The sequence below is a fragment of the Chanodichthys erythropterus genome, chromosome 19, assembly GCF_024489055.1.
Source record: "Chanodichthys erythropterus isolate Z2021 chromosome 19, ASM2448905v1, whole genome shotgun sequence".
In the NCBI taxonomy this organism is placed as follows: domain Eukaryota; kingdom Metazoa; phylum Chordata; class Actinopteri; order Cypriniformes; family Xenocyprididae; genus Chanodichthys; species Chanodichthys erythropterus.
This window is the reverse complement of record NC_090239.1, coordinates 3,908,570-3,925,503: the sequence shown is the minus strand read 5'-3', so window position 1 is coordinate 3,925,503 and position 16,934 is coordinate 3,908,570. Positions and strand designations below refer to the sequence as shown.

General features: G+C 40.9%; 1 protein-coding gene across 1 annotated transcript; it reads right to left on the bottom strand.

The window, feature by feature from the left end:
- Window positions 1–1,653: 1,653 nt before the first annotated feature.
- LOC137008308 (mucin-like protein) lies at window positions 1,654–10,768 on the bottom strand. The gene is made up of 13 exons (XM_067370278.1): window positions 10,743–10,768; window positions 9,506–9,544; window positions 7,544–7,608; window positions 6,787–6,911; window positions 6,399–6,692; window positions 6,226–6,321; window positions 5,997–6,135; window positions 3,874–4,004; window positions 3,486–3,764; window positions 3,120–3,215; window positions 2,051–2,201; window positions 1,828–1,907; window positions 1,654–1,734 (listed from the first exon to the last, which is right to left on the bottom strand). Exons 1-13 carry the CDS (start codon window positions 10,766–10,768, stop codon window positions 1,654–1,656), a joined length of 1,602 nt encoding a protein of 533 aa, XP_067226379.1.
- Window positions 10,769–16,934: the final 6,166 nt, after the last annotated feature.

The window sequence follows — 16,934 nt, the reverse complement described above, 5'->3', positions numbered from 1 at the left end:
TAACATGCATTTTGTATGATCTCTCTTATTTTATTAAAATTATTTACATTTTCACAGATTCTGCAAGTGGTTCACATACTTTTTCTTGCCACTGTGTGTGTGTGTGTGTATATATATATATATATATATATATATATATATATATATATATATATATATATATATATATATATATATATGTTTCCTAGAAAACAAATGCTCTTTTTTAAAAAATTACATTTTAGTATACTTTAATATTCCATGCAACAACTACATTAACTGGTTTTAAACTAAAATATTATTTGACAACTACATCCACAACACTTTTGTAAATCTTACACTTCTTCACTTTAACCATATACTGTAGGTAACATTCATTCATTCATTCATTCATTCAGATCTAGCTTGTGTCAGTATGGTCTTTTTAAAAACAAAAACTTTTTTAGTACTTTATGTGAAGTTTATTGACATTAAAATGGTACCAATAACACACAAGAAAATAAGCAGTGAAAATAAAGTCAGGAGTCACAGAGTTAAAAGGTACAATTCTACAGGATCTCTAGGACAAAAACAAAGGAGACAGAACAACCACTTTTTAAAGACGAGAATGGACAAGGACTGAAAAAAATACAGTGCAATATATAAAGAGGGAACACCAGGAACTGAACAAGATAATTAACAAGACACCAGTGTAACACATGAGAGCAAATCAAACACTGTGACAACAGATGAACTGAACAGAACATAGTGCAAAACAAACTCAAAAAATGAGGTGTATAATTTCATGATATAACATTATGTTGATTAGCAAATCCTCATGTCTATTTTTTAATAATTACAATGATGTTTAAAACCATTTTACATTGATGTACTGTAATCTGCTTCTGAAAGTTCTCACCACCGAGACTCTTCAGGGTGTTTAAAAGTGAAAGTAAGTAGTTACAATTAAGCAAAGTATTATTTATTTTTTTTTTTCTCATGTAAGTTTTGGTTAAAGCTATAGAGTTTACAGGTTTTACTTTCATCTTTCACATAGTTCAGATCCGGTTAGTTGAAAACTGCTGTTCCAGACTTTTGATAACACAAAGCATGACGAGACAAAGAGGAGGATCAGTTCTGAAAGTGTATGGATGTTATAAACAGAGTGTTCTCCTTCCCGTTGAGTGACATTCCTTTTTCTGAACACACTGGTTTCCAACAAGAAAAAAAAAAACTTTTTTTTACCCAAGTCTGAAGAACAAAAAACAAAACGTTTTACCACTATAAAGAAGCTTTTGTGAAATATAATGTTTCCATGAATGGAAATAGATCAGTCCCATTTGTGATTGAATCATTCAGATTAGGTTAGGTTAGTAACAACATCAGCTGATTTACTAAAAAGATTTGAATCAAAAGATTGCTTTCGTCAAAATGGATATCATCACATCAGTGAACTTGTGAGCATTCAAGGAAATCTAGAGTGGATGTCAGTATGTTATACATCTGAATGGCTTAAATTTCAGTCTGTTCTTCACACAGCTACTGTAAGTTTCATGGTGTTTATGTTTCTTTTGAAGCTTTAATCCTTCAAATAAAACCACAATAATGGGGTCTTCACAAACTTCACATGGTCAATGAGATATTTTCTGTCAGTGAACAGGACTGTTTTATTTCTTTTCCTGAAGGACACTGAATTTACGGCGTTATCTTTTGCAGTTTTCTTAACTTCAGCTCTATGTTTCTTGGCAGACCGTACTTGACCAGCTCCTGTTTTATCTGAAACAAACAGACAGACAGATCAAACTTTCCATGAATGATCTATTAGCACAGTATTTTTTTTTATAAATATTCCTAGTCAGTGTGACATACTTGCTGTAGAATCGTAATGTTTTCATACTGTGTTAGATCAAAAACTGAGGAAAATCTTACTCGAAGTCCAATGACGTTTTCTAAAGGGAAACACACACACAAAATACTTATATTTGTTGACATTAATCATACAAAAACATTACATGGGAAATGTATATGAAATTGATCAAAACAAAAACAAAACATACCTATGATCTATTTCTAGAAAGACAAGACTTCTTACTTTTAGAGGTGCTGTTTCCACTGTCCACCCTGAAGGCCCATCGACCGGGAACATTGACATTACTGGAGTTCTTGAGGTTTGAGATGAAGCTCCCGTTGTTTGATCCAGGAATCATAAAGTAGTTAAAGGAGTTTATTGTGTTATAACCAGCCTGAAAATATGTAAAACATTATTCATATAAACAGTATAAAGTACAAATGCTGTTATACACTAGTGAATAGTAACATTCTGTTCTCAACAGGGGCAGACATATTGATTATTGATTATCGATGTCAGTTATGGGGCCCCAACTTTCTCTCTCTCTCTCTCTCTCTCTCTCTCTCTCTAAAAGCACAATTTTTTTTATACCCAAAGTTAAAATAAGAAGGGAATACTTAAGCCTAACTAGTATATAAACTGTAAATAACACTTTACAATAAGGTTAATTAGTTAACATAGTTATCTACATTAACAAAAATTAGAAAATACAGCAACAAATGTATTGCTCATGGTTAGTTCATGTTAGTTAATAAATGAACTAATGTTTAACTAATGAACCTTACTGTAAAGTGTTACCATGTAAGGTAATATATAAATGGTCAGCAAGCTGAAGTATAAGAACGTCATGACACATTAAATAATCAACAATCACACAAAGCTTTCATGCATAGACTACCCTAGAATATCATGAAATTATATGGCATATATCCCAACTTTTCTTCATTATGGTGTCTTTACAGGTGCTTGAAATCTCAAAAAAGTCAGAGCTGTGGAAATGTATCTTAATATTTTTTAGAAGCTCTGCAGCTAATGAGCCTGCGCTCGCTGTAGCTCTAAACTTTACTTTGCCGTTCTAATGAAACGGTCAACTCTAATCCATGATGAGGGGTCCTGCATTCATACAGATGTAATAATAATAATGTTAAACATTTAATATTTATATCCTGACCAAACAGAATATATGATTTATAAAGGCTTCTGGGTATTTTGTGGGGTCTCCTGATTGCCTGATGCCCTAAGTGATCACTTACTTCGCTTATTGGGTTAAATCTGCCCCTGGTTCTCAATACAGAAAACAAGTTTATTTTACCTCCACTGGAAGTCTTGTTACAGCGATGTCACCATAATTCATCAGAATAAATGAAAAATTACTGCCTGAAATTAAAACCACTTGAAACGATGTTTCCTGAAAAGATTGAAAAAGAATCATCACTTTAAACCTAACATTCGCTATTCATCTTTTTTTTATATATACATACAATTATATTTTTGTGTTAGGGAATATTGTTTTTATTAACATTACTGACTGAGCTCATTGCTATTTTTTACTGTTTTAAATTAATTATAATTTTAATCACTGTCTACTAATGTGTTCAATAAAGTATTCTGGAATTGAATTTAACTGAATTACTGGTAAAGTGAAAACAGTCACATTTCAGAAGTATATCAAACGTACTGTGTTACTGAAGGGAAAGTAAGCGACTTTATCCCACGTTGCAACAAACACCCAAGAAGCGTTGAAGGTCAGATTTGGGAAATGATTGTTTATGTCCAGAGTGGTGCGTGTGAGAACACTTCCATTAGTGTACTGATGATATGAAACCACTCCTCTCGCACGGTTGTCAAGGTCGGTCCAGAGACCAGCAATTATATCTTGGCCATCAAAAGCAGGAAGAGAGTAGGGAACAAACTGTGATGAAGGCTGGTTGAATGTGAGATGTCCATTATTATTCACCTGAAACATGAGAAATACTATCAAAATCAGCCACAGGATCACAGGTGACTTTATAAAATATCCGCCTTTCATATTTAGACTTAGAATCAAGATGGAATCAAATTCTTACATAAATCTGCTGGTATCTGCGGCCAAAGAACAGAAATGGACTCAACAGTGGAATAACTGAGGAGCTTCCATCATCATCAGCAGCGTTTCTCGTGTCTCCTGATGAGCCGAATGGGTAGAATATTTCTGGTGCTGCCAAGAGAAAAAAAAAAAAAAAAAATCTGACATTTTTGTTTACATTTCACACTGATTTATGGGGCTCATGTTTGAATCTATCGGTGATTAATACTGAGATGATGATCTCTTACATTTTTCACCCTTTGTTATATTGCAGCCATTTGCTAAAATCATTTAAGTTCATTTTTTCCTCATTAATGTACACACAGCACCCCATATTGACAGAAAAACACAAAATTGTTGACATTTTTGCAGATTTATTAAAAAGGAAAAACTGAAATATCACATGGTCCTAAGTATTCAGACCCTTTGCTGCGACACTTATATATTTAACTCAGGTGCTGTCCATTTCTTCTGATCATCCTTGAGATGGTTCTACACCTTCATTTGAGTCCAGCTGTGTTTGATTATACTGATTGGACTTGATTAGGAAAGCCACACACCTGTCTATATAAGACCTTACAGCTCACAGTGCATGTCAGAGCAAATGAGAATCATGAGGTCAAAGGAACTGCCTGAAGAGCTCAGAGACAGAATTGTGGCAAGGCACAGATCTGACCAAGGTTACAAAAGGGGGAGAAGAGTCTTGGTGAGAGAGGTAAAGAAGAACCCAAAGATCACTGTGGCTGAGCTCCAGAGGTGCAGTCAGGAGATGGGAGAAAGTTGTTGAAAGTCAACCATCACTGCAGCCCTCCACCAGTCGGGGCTTTATGGCAGAGTGGCCCGACGGAAGCCTCTCCTCAGTGCAAGACACATGAAAGCCCGCATGGAGTTTGCTAAAAAACACCTGAAGGACTCTAAGATGGTCAGAAATAAGATCCTCTGGTCTGATGAGACCAAGATAGAACTTTTTGGCCTTCATTCTAAGAGATATGTGTGGAGAAAACCAGGCACTGCTCATCACCTGTCCAATACAGTCCCAACAGTGAAGCATGGTGGTGGTGGCAGCATCATGCTGTGTTTTTCAGCTGCAGGGACAGGACGACTGGTTGCAATCGAGGGAAAGATTAATGTGGCCAAGTACAGGGATATCCTGGATGAAAACCTTCTCCAGAGTGCTCAGGACCTCAGACTGGGCCGAAGGTTTACCTTCCAACGAGACAATGACCCTAAACACACAGCTAAAATAACGAAGGAGTGGCTTCACAACAACTCCGTGACTGTTCTTGAATGGCCCAGCCAGAGCTCTGACTTAAACCCAATTGAGCATCTCTGGAGAGACCCAAAAATGGCTGTCCACCAACATTTATCATCCAACCTGACAGAACTGGAGAGGATCTGCAAAGAGGAATGGCAGAGGATCCCCAAATCCAGGTGTGAAAAACTTGTTACATCTTTCCCAAAAAGACTCATGGCTGTATTAGATCAAAAGGGTGCTTCTACTAAATACTGAGCAAAGAGTCTGAATACTTAGGACCATGTGATATTTCAGTTTTTCTTTTTTAATAAATTTGCAAAAATGTCAACAATTCTGTGTTTTTCTGTCAATATGGGGTGCTGTGTGTACATTAATGAGGGAAAAATGAACTTAAAAGATTTTAGCAAATGGCTGCAATATAACAAAGAGTGAAAAATTGAAGAGGGTCTGAATACTTTCCGTACCCACTGTAACTCCAGGCACCCTGGATTGTGAACCACTGGGCTACATGATTGTAATGCGCTTCGCATCGTGTGGTTCTTTGCTTCCACGTCATGCATTAAAAGTGTGTAATGCACACCTAGCTATGGATTATCCATTAATAAAATACAAATAGTATTCAACTTTTATGTCATGTTTTAAAAGATCTTTTATTAATTATTAGGTTCAAAGATTTTAGTACAAGGTCATTTTCCACCGTCTTTCATCTTCTGACTTGCCCTTTAGGACTTCAGTGTGATTTGCTGACAGCATGAGAAATACATGCTGTCACATTCACATTCATCGAATACACATGAACTGTTTTCAGAACTTGGGATGACAACAGGTGGAATCTAAAATAGTAATACACATCCTGATGAAAGTCCTACCTGATCCTCTGTTCACAAGAAAGGCCCAACGGCCCGGGACGTTTACGTTAGTCGTGTTCTTGAGGTTTGGGATGTAGCTGCCATTGGTTGAATAATGAATTAGATAGTAGTCAGTAGAGTTTATGGTGTCAAATCCAGCCTATTAAAACCATAAAACACGAATGTTACATATTCATATAGAGCCAGTATCCTATAGATTATTATTTAAATCTTGTGATGTTTGTTTTACCTCTACTGGAGAAGATATCCCAGCACAGTCACCATAATTCATCAGAATGAAAGAAAATCCACCTCCTGAAATTAAAACCACTTGAAACGTGATTGCCTGAAGAGAAAAGAAACATCATAAATTATAGTCTACAGTCTTCGACCCTTTACCTGAAAAGAGGGGAAATTATTTACCGGTGCTGTGTGATTAATTATAGTTGCGTTCGATGTTTGAGCAAAATCCCATGTTGCAACAAAGACCCAAGAAGCAGTGAAACCCCTCTGAGGGAAATACCGGTTTATATCCTGAGTGGCGCGAGTGAGCACACTTCCATTAGTGTACTGCTGATACCAGTATTTGCCCAATCCAAAGCTGACAAGATTAGTCCAGAGCGGAGCAATGAAATCTTCAGTTGCATATTTGGGAATGTAGTAAGGGAGAGATTGTGGTAAAGGTTGGTTGAATGTAAGAAGTCCGTTATTATTAACCTGAAATAAAAGAAATCAGTTCAAATCCAGAGTGAAATGGCTTATCACAACATTTACATCCATGTTTAATCTGGCGATAGAACCGGATTCTCACATATGTGTGGTTGTATGTGCGGCCAAAGAACACAAATGGAGTGGAGAAGGCAACATAATTGCTGCTATTAACAAAACCTTCAGTGTCTCCTGCAGCTGAGCCGAACTGATAGAATTTTCCTGGTGCTGCAAGAGAATGAACACAAAAAAAATACAAAATATTTCAACATTTACATTTCACACTGATTTATGAGGCTCATGTTTCAAACACCAGAGATGGATTTTTATATACCAACATGAGATCACAGCAACAGAAAAAAACAGTGATCCAATCCATTCTTGCTGAAAAAACATTTAGATATACTTAAAATACTTTAAAACACTACTGCAACGTCTGTTTTATGCTGAATAAAACACTTCCAAAGTACATGAAAATATTGCACAGGCATATTATAAGTCTTTCAACACTGTTTGGTGTTTGCATGTTGTGTTTTCTGTAAGAATAAATACTGTACAAACAACATTAAATACCTCATGAACTCTCTTGACATGCCAGTTTTCTTTTCTGTATTGATGTATTTCCCATTGAAACAAGAAATTGTGGCAGGACATATTGAAGAATTTATGTAAATAGCCAGTAGGTCTGTGAAACATGCATGAGTTCCATGATTTGCTATATTGCTGATAGAGAAAGGGTCATTCTCATTCTTGAGAGCTTTTGGGTCGGCAAAAACACAGTTCTGGTTCTAATTCAAAGGTCCGTAATTACCTGACAGTGTTGTTGATGCAGGTGATGTTGGTGGAGATAGTATTGGTACAGGTGTTGTTGATGGAGATGTTGTTGGTGCAGGTGTTGTTGATGGAGAAATAGTCTGTATAATCGCTGTTAAAGAAAAAGCATTAAATTATAAATCACTTTGTGTAAAGTTCAGTTAACTTGTCTACATGCCTTCTGACGTCTGATTGATAGTTTATACTTTTTTAGCAAGTAAAAGGCATTTTAGCGTAATTGTAAAAATGTCCATCTTCAGCTTGTTGTTCACGTGTCTTTTCTCTGTAGAATCTTTACATGTTTTTATAAAGTAAGCTCAAGAAAAACTTTTAGGCCTATTGTTAGAGATATTGTTAGAGCTTACATTTACTGGACTGAAGCAACTGAGGTTTAATTGATTATCCATACATCATTGTTTAGAAACATTGTGTAAAAATTATTTGTCACGTAACGTAGTGTAGTGAGAAGCACAATGGCGAAGGAGAATTGGATGAATAGTATTTAATGCACAAACTAAGGAGAATAGACAGGAAACTCACACAAACACATCTTAACATTGACGAGGAATGAGGGAGAACCAAAGAGCTGAACCCAAGAGGCGACACTTTGATACTTTTTGGGTAACAGCCACTAGATGGCGCTCCGGTAGCGCGGCCGCCATTATGGGGTGAAAATACTAACTGGACCACTGAATCCTTCACATCTTACGCACCCAAAATCAGCGAATTTCACTGCCAAATCAGAAGCGCAATAGAACAGTTTTTTAAATTAAGTCACAAGTAAATTGTATGGCTCCTACAGTCGAAACATTCAACCATCTGAGGTAACGCAGTTAGCCTACTTTATTGAGTATTTTCATTTTATGCAACTTTACACATTTATTAATAGTAAATTAATAATTAATAAATTTAAGATCATCATTGCAGCGAACAATATATTTCAGACCTAGTGGAGTAATAATAGTATCTAGGTCTGAATTGAAATAGGCTATATTGTACGTTTTAATGGATTACACTACAAACGTAATGATCTTATAATACATGATGCATTGCTCTGTGCGTTATCACATAACTCCCACTTTTGGACACTTTTGCTTTAACGGACATTAGACAACAATGCAAAATCAAGCTGTTATATTCATATATTTATGTGCAACATTCACAATTTTTCTGATGCATGTCCTCATTTTAATTGTATATGTTGGAAATAATTCAGTGTTTATAATGCTAATACTAGATCTTTTAAAGAATTTTAACCCAAATTGACTGGGTTTCTAGAGAGCAACATTTTTGTGAAAAAAGCAGAAGACTTAAACACAAAGTGTGTAAAATAAACTGTTAAAAGGATTTGATGATCACTAGTGATAGTATTTTCTTCAGTGTTGTCATCATTCATGTTGGATTTCAGCTTTAATGTACATTTTATTTTCACAAAGCAGCTGATATTGCCATAGAAACTAGTGGAATGCTGACTCGCTTTCACCCCAAAATGTCGGAAACGCAGGGCTGCTGCTGGGCACCGGCGTTTCAATGGAACGTTCTATTGAGTGTCGCTTCTTGTTAGTGTATGTTCTTTGGGAGAACACAGGATAAAAAATGATTTAAATGGAGTTCACATCACCAAAAGCAACTAATATGAGCTGCGTTTTATTGATCATCAGCTAATTTCAAAATCAAAGACGGCAATAGGAGAGTGTGCGGCAACAGCACTGGTAAGATCTTGAAGACTCAATACTTTTAATGAAGATGATTGTGTGTTGAGCTTACTTTCAGTTTCATTTGCGCAGTTTGCGCGTCAGCTTGCTGAAGAGATACTCATCTGCTCATCTGCGGTGATGCATGTTGCAGTAGCACCGTCATATCTGACCATAACATAATTTTTTTTTTTTTTTTGATATGGTGGGAGGGTCTTTCTCAATATTGAGAGCTTTTAATTTAAAAACAGTATCAGGTTCTTTTCTGGTTTGTTCATTTCACACCACAGTTGTGGTTCAAAGGTCCATAATTACCTGCCAGTGTTGTTGGTGCAGTTGAATTTTGTGCCCTGGCTATTAAAGAGAAAAGAGATGATTAAAATTCAGAAAAAGAAAATTCAATAAAGAATTTTTTTCTTATTTATTTATTAATATTATTATTGTCCTTCCCTGCCACAATAAGACTGAAAATTAAACTGATGATAAACAAAATCTTACTCAGTGTCAGAACTGATATGAACACCAGCAGAAGCTGTGAAACCAGAAACCATCCCATGATGACGAAGTCAGAGATAGAATGTATATGTCCTTCTTCTGTAATCAGAGAGCTTTATTAGGGCATCATGCATTATTATAAATGCATTAACCAATGTTTGTCTGGAATATTTCTTAATAAAAATCCTTAATAGAAATGAGAAAAAAATTTAATCAAATCTTACTGGAGTGATTTACAACAGTTACTATTGTAACTATGCATCTTAATTTGCACTGCAATGCAAATGGTAACATACACTGGCATACTATCATACAAGCTTAAACAGTTCAACTAGTTTGTTTAGTCACGTCAGTGCAACTTGCTAAGTGGAAGACAGAATCAAAAGGTCTCAGATGACATACTGCTCCATTCATTCATGAGACAAAGGTTTACAGTAACATCAGCCTCCACATAATCTAGTTAGCAATAATGAACTCAGGAGGGCTCAGAATAAATCAGATATAACATTTCATTTGTCAGGTAAAAATATATCATTCCAATCACATAATTAAACAATAAGAAGCCAATTCAGAAATTATTAATACATAACTTCAATTGCTCAAAGATGAATCTAAGAGTGAGAGATGCAGACCTGACAGCAGAAAGACACACAGCGGTGTGTGAGTTCATGACAGCAGGACTCAGGAGCCTCACACAACACTATGCTGGCTTTCGATAAAAATAATACAACAAAAACATTGATAATAATCAGAAATGTTTCTTGAGCAGCAAATCATCATGATTTCTGAAGGATCATGTGACACTGAAGACTGGAGTAATGATGCTGAAAATTCAGCTCTGATCACAGGAATACATTACTGTCACAGACACGTCAGGTTCCACCTCACTGCAGTACCCACGCACTCAATCACCAGCCTTCTAATCACCGCCACCTGCACGTCATTACCCTGCAATCACCAGCACCATAAAGCCACCACACTCACACACACTCACTGTCCGGTCTCGTTCGTACTACATGATATGTATGCTTACCTTAAGGACTCCCAAACTACTTACCTTCCTGCTCCAGCGATCTCCTTCATCTCCTTCGTCTCCTGGTCTCCCCGTGTGCAAACCTACCTGTGTGTGTGAGTGTCTCCATCGTCTCCCTCAACTGCATCTCTCATCCATCATCTGCAAGTTGAAAAGGACAGTATTATACCCTATTCATCTCTCTTCACGCCATATCTGCCTGTTATCATTCTATGCTCTACTGTTTGCAAATAAATACTTAACTGGATTGCTTCTACTTCAGTCTCCGTGTCTCTGTTGTAACAGAAGACCGGACCATAACAACTTCACAGTATGAGCACCAACGACCCGTTTCAAGAGCTCGTGGACACGCTGCGCCGAGCACTCACACCACAGCTATCGTCATCTTCCTCTGGCAACGCTTCCACTCCAGCACCAGCCAGCACCGCTTCCTCACCTGCATTCACCGCCAGTCCCATGGCCAAACCGGCGCCCTACTCTGGATCGGCGGAGGAATGCAGCGGATTCCTTCTCCAATGCGAACTGGTCCTGGAGATGCAGCCGCAATTCTACACCACCGACACGGCTAAAATAGCGTTCATCATCTCGCAATTGCAAGGTAAGGCCCTGCAATGGGCAGACTCTCTGTGGACTCAAAAGGGCCCTGTGGTCAGATCTTACTCGGCGTTCGTCTCTCACTTCCGAGAGGTCTTCGGGAGACCTCTGACGGATTCATCGACTGGTGAGAAACTCTATAATCTAAAACAACGTAATCTCTCTGTTAACGAATATGCCTTGCAGTTCCGAACGCTAGCCGCCACCAGCGGATGGAATGAACAAGCTCTCATCACATCATTCCGTCAGGGGTTGGAACCCAATATGCGGCTGCATCTCGCTGCATACGAGGACTCCATTGGACTGGAACGCTTCATCCAACTCGCCATTCGCGTGGGGTCCCGTATGCAGTCGTGTCTCCTAGAGCACCAGGGCCAGTCAACCATCACCAACCTCCTCCGTCGGTCCGAACCCGTCAGCTCTCCAGAACCAGCCACCGAACCCGTGCAGATTGATCATTCTCGTCTCACCACTAATGAGAGACAAAGAAGGCTGACCCTGAACTTATGTTTATATTGTGGATTACCGGGGCATGTCATCTCCACATGCCCAACCCGTCCTCCTCGGCCCGTGGTGAGTGCAATTTTTCCCTCTATCCAAAAAATGAAACCACTCACTACTGTTGTAATCCTTACTGCTGCAAACACCTCTGTTCCAGTGGTGGCGCTCCTCGACTCAGGGTCAGCAGGAAATTTCATCTCTGGTGCCCTATGCCGACAACTCAACCTCAAAGTCTCCCCGTCTCCGACTAGCTATCAAATCCACTCCATCACGGGCAAACCCCTGAGCCGTAAGAACATCCGTCATTATGTGGGACCTCTTCAACTCTGTGTCGGCATCCTGCACTCGGAGAAGGTACATCTGCTGGTTCTGGAGGAATCCACTGCTGACGTGGTTCTAGGGCGCCCGTGGCTGGAACAACACAATCCCACCATCTCTTGGCGCACGGGCGAAATCCTGAAGTGGGGCGATCACTGCTTTCCCGACTGTTTCCCAGCGCTTCCTGTTCCAACGTCTCCACTCTCCAAGTCTCTCTCCATGAACGCCACCTCTATCGAAAGCCCTGTCGAGAAACGCTCCGTGGATGTTCCCCCGGACTACGCCCCCTTCAGTGACGTTTTCTGCCCGCAGCGCGCCTCCAAACTTCCTCCACACCGGCCATGGGACTGTGCCATCGATCTGCTACCGGGTGAACCAGTGCCTAGGGGACGCATTTACCCCCTATCACTACCGGAGGAGAAGGCCATGGAGGAATACATCAAAAAGGCACTCGAACAGGGATACATCCGCCCGTCTACTTCCCCTGCTGCTTCAAGCTTCTTTTTTGTGGCAAAGAAGGACGGAGGCTTGAGGCCCTGCATCGACTACCGTGCCCTCAACAAAATTACTGTCAAATTCCGCTACCCACTTCCCCTCATCCCAGCGGCCCTGGAACATCTCCGCGGTGCCACTGTGTTCACCAAGTTGGACCTCCGCAGCGCGTACAACCTCATCCGGATACGTGAGGGGGACGAGTGGAAGACCGCCTTTGTCACGCCCACCGGACACTATGAATATCTCGTCATGCCGTATGGCCTAGTCAACGCCCTCCGTATTCCAGGATTTCATTCACGAGGTGCTCCGGGAGTATCTCCACAAGTTCGTTCTGGTATATATTGATGACATCCTCATCTACTCCCGGAGCTTGGCCGAACATCGCCACCACGTTGCGGAGGTCCTTCAACGCTTACGACAGTTCCACCTCTTCCTAAAAGCTGAGAAGTGCTCTTTCCACCAACCCTCCGTACAGTTTCTAGGATACATCATTGACCACAGTGGCATCCGGATGGACGAGGGGAAGGTCACCGCTATCCAGTCCTGGCCCACTCCATTAACTATCAAAGAGCTCCAACGATTCCTAGGATTCTCCAACTTCTACCGCAGATTTATCAAGAATTACAGTACCATCGTCAGTCCCCTCACTAACTTACTCCGTAACCAGCCCAAGTCTCTGTCCTGGTCCCAACTTGCCACCAACGCCTTCGAGACCCTGAAAAGAGCCTTCACCACCGCTCCCCTCCTCGTCCACCCTAACCCGGACCTACCATTCATCGTGGAAGTGGACGCCTCCACCACCGGAGTGGGAGCAGTCCTTTCCCAGCAGCAGGGGACGCCAAGTAGACTCCATCCATGCGCCTTCTTCTCCCGCAAGCTCAACCCGGCAGAGGTCAACTATAACATCGGTGACCGCGAACTCCTGGCCGTCAAGCTTGCCCTTGAGGAGTGGAGGCATTGGTTGGAGGGGGCTACTCATCCGTTTCAAGTTCTCACTGACCATAAAAATCTCGAATATCTGAAGGCTGCCAAAAGACTCAACCCTCGCCAAGCTCGCTGGGCCATGTTTTTCTCTCGATTCAATTTCTCCATCTCTTACCGCCCTGGTTCTAAGAACACTAAAGCTGACGCTCTGTCTCGCATCCATTCCCCTGAGGACAAGCCCGAAGAGCCTGAAAAGATCCTGCCGGAGTCTATCTTCGTGAACCCTATCCAGTGGTCCGAAGAAACCATTCCCTCCTCCAATGCCTCCACACGCACTCCGCCGGGTTGCCCCCAAGGCTTGCAATACGTCACACGGGCACGTCGCACTCCACTTCTGCACAATACCCACTCATCACTTGGCACTGGTCACCCGGGGGTCAATGAGACCCTCTCGTTGCTCAAACAACGCTTCTGGTGGCCCAACATGGCCAACGACGTCAGAAGGTACGTGCAGGGCTGCAGGGAGTGCGCCATCTCCAAAAGTCCACGCCATCTTCCCACCGGCAAGCTACTTCCTCTGCCCGTTCCTGAGCGACCCTGGTCACACCTGGGAGTGGACTTCGTCACCGACCTCCCTGAGTCTGACGGTCACACGTGCATCCTGGTGGTGGTAGACCGCTTCTCTAAGTCCTGCCGTTTGATACCCCTGGAGGGTCTACCTACCGCTATGGCCACGGCAGAGATGCTATTCAACCATGTTTTTCGCTATTATGGAATACCTGAAGATATAGTCTCCGACCGAGGACCTCAATTCATTTCCCACGTCTGGAAGGCCTTCTTCTCCCTCCTGGGTGTAACCGTCAGCCTGTCATCTGGATACCATCCTCAGTCGAACGGGCAGACGGAAAGGAAGATCCAGGAGATTGGCCGCTTCCTGCGTACCTTCTGTCACGGCCACCAGAACTCCTGGAACCAGTACCTGGGTTGGGCCGAGTACGCACAGAATTCCCTCCGTCAAGCCACAACTGGACTAACACCCTTCCAGTGCGTACTCGGCTACCAACCCCCGCTGTTCCCCTGGGATGGGGAACCCTCCAACGTCCCTGCAGTCGACTACTGGTTCCGGGAGAGCGAGAGGGTATGGGACTCAGCTCACCACCAACTGCAGAGAGCCCTGCGCAGACGCAAGAGGACAGCCGACCTTCGACGCTCCAGTCTATCAACCGGGGCAGAAGGTCTGGCTGTCCACCAGGGACATCAGGATGCGTCTGCCCTGCAAGAAGCTGAGTCCCCGCTTCATTGGCCCGTTCACCATCCTTCGGCAGATCAACCCCGTCACTTACCGTCTCCAACTCCCTGCACAGTATAGTAGAATTCATCCTACCTTCCACGTTTCTCTGCTAAAACCTCACCACCCTTCTGTTGTTCCCTCCACAGAACCTGACGTGGCAGCCGCCGAGCCCCCCCTTCCACTCATCCTGGAGGACGGCACAGCTTACGTGGTTCATGAGATCCTGGATTCCCGGCGCCGTGGTGGTCAGCTCGAGTACCTCGTTGACTGGGAAGGTTATGGCCCCGAGGAACGCTCATGGGTACCCAAGAATGATATCCTTGATCCTATCCTATTACAGAACTTCCACGCCAATCACCCGGACAGACCTGCCCCACGACCTAGAGGACGACCACCACGGCGTCGAGGTCCGCGGCCCTCAGGAGCGGGCCGTGGGAGGGGGGGTACTGTCACAGACACGTCAGGTTCCACCTCACTGCAGTACCCACGCACTCAATCACCAGCCTTCTAATCACCGCCACCTGCACGTCATTACCCTGCAATCACCAGCACCATAAAGCCACCACACTCACACACACTCACTGTCCGGTCTCGTTCGTACTACATGATATGTATGCTTACCTTAAGGACTCCCAAACTACTTACCTTCCTGCTCCAGCGATCTCCTTCGTCTCCTGGTCTCCCCGTGTGCAAACCTACCTGTGTGTGTGAGTGTCTCCATCGTCTCCCTCAACTGCATCTCTCATCCATCATCTGCAAGTTGAAAAGGACAGTATTATACCCTATTCATCTCTCTTCACGCCATATCTGCCTGTTATCATTCTGTGCTCTACTGTTTGCAAATAAATACTTAACTGGATTGCTTCTACTTCAGTCTCCGTGTCTCTGTTGTAACAATTACATTACACAAAATATTTGTTTTAAATGACACCCATATATATATTGGCAGAAGAATTATTTTATTCTGAATATTATATATAAAGTTAAATATTCATTGAACATTGATGTCTTTATCATATTGCTGTCATAAAATCATAAAAGCAATAAAATTCTTGATTTATTACTTTATTACACTGTAATATCTCAACATAACCATCAAAAAAGAAAAGAAAAAAATAGAAAAATATAGTCTTTTTTTTTATTATTTCAGTCCATTACACAAGTAAGGATAAATAGTCTAATTTGAGAATAGTTTATAGAGCTTAACATTAAAGAGAAAGATTTGACTCACGTCAGACTGTTGTACCTTGTACCTGATGTGGATGAGCAGGAAGTTTCACTGGTTTTAAATGTGTCTTGGCCCAAGTTTAGGGGGAAGATCTGGAATGGAAAAAAAAAACATGCTGTCATCAGTACGTATCTTACTGCAGATATCATCTGACATTTAGATTTCAGATTATAGGGGTTACACGCCAAGTGTCTGAGATTGTATCCCTTGAGCCAACTCGCGGCAATATACTGTCTGTTTATTAGTTGAATAATATTACTTTGGTTATATTTCATGCACATGGATTTAATTCTGTTCCGATTAAGAACTTAAATCAGTAAAAAGTGACTGAATGTGTTTTGCCTAACCACAATATTTTGTTGACAGGTAACAAGCACTAAAATGGTTTTGAAAGAATCGGTATGTGCTGAAACTGTTTTGACTTTTGTATTTAAATCATGCCAAAATACTAAAAACTTAGATGCTATAAAAATATTTTTCCACTTAAATGTTTCAGTTGATTCTACAGACAGAAAAAAAAAAAAACCAAAACATTATCAGTACAGAAATGGTGTCTTGCCACAATTTTAATTTACAAGAACAAGCTTATCACCTTTTTGTACATTTTTATATATATATATATATTTGATGTCATGTTAGAAAATGTATACAGTCAAACCAAAATCTATTGACACCTTGAACATTTAATTCATTAATACAGTTCATTCACTAAAGTTTAAAAAAAATTGTAATAAAATATGACAAGATCTCAGAGTTAAACTGTCAGAAAAATTATCTTAATTATGTCAGATAACACTTAAGCAAAACATGTTCAGGTCAAAGTGTCTGAATAATTTTTGGTTTCCAAATTTGTATCAATTTTACT

Excerpts from the sequence above, each read along its gene's own strand:
- LOC137008308 (XM_067370278.1), bottom strand. The coding sequence starts at position 10,768 with ATGAAGGAGATCGCTGGAGCAGGAAG. Across the intron at positions 6,912-7,543 it reads CATCTCCATCAACAACACCT|CACCAGGAAAATTCTATCAG; the intron begins GTACCAATACTA and ends ATTCTCTTGCAG. Across the intron at positions 3,216-3,485 it reads ACTTTCCCTTCAGTAACACA|GAAACATCGTTTCAAGTGGT; the intron begins GTACGTTTGATA and ends CAATCTTTTCAG.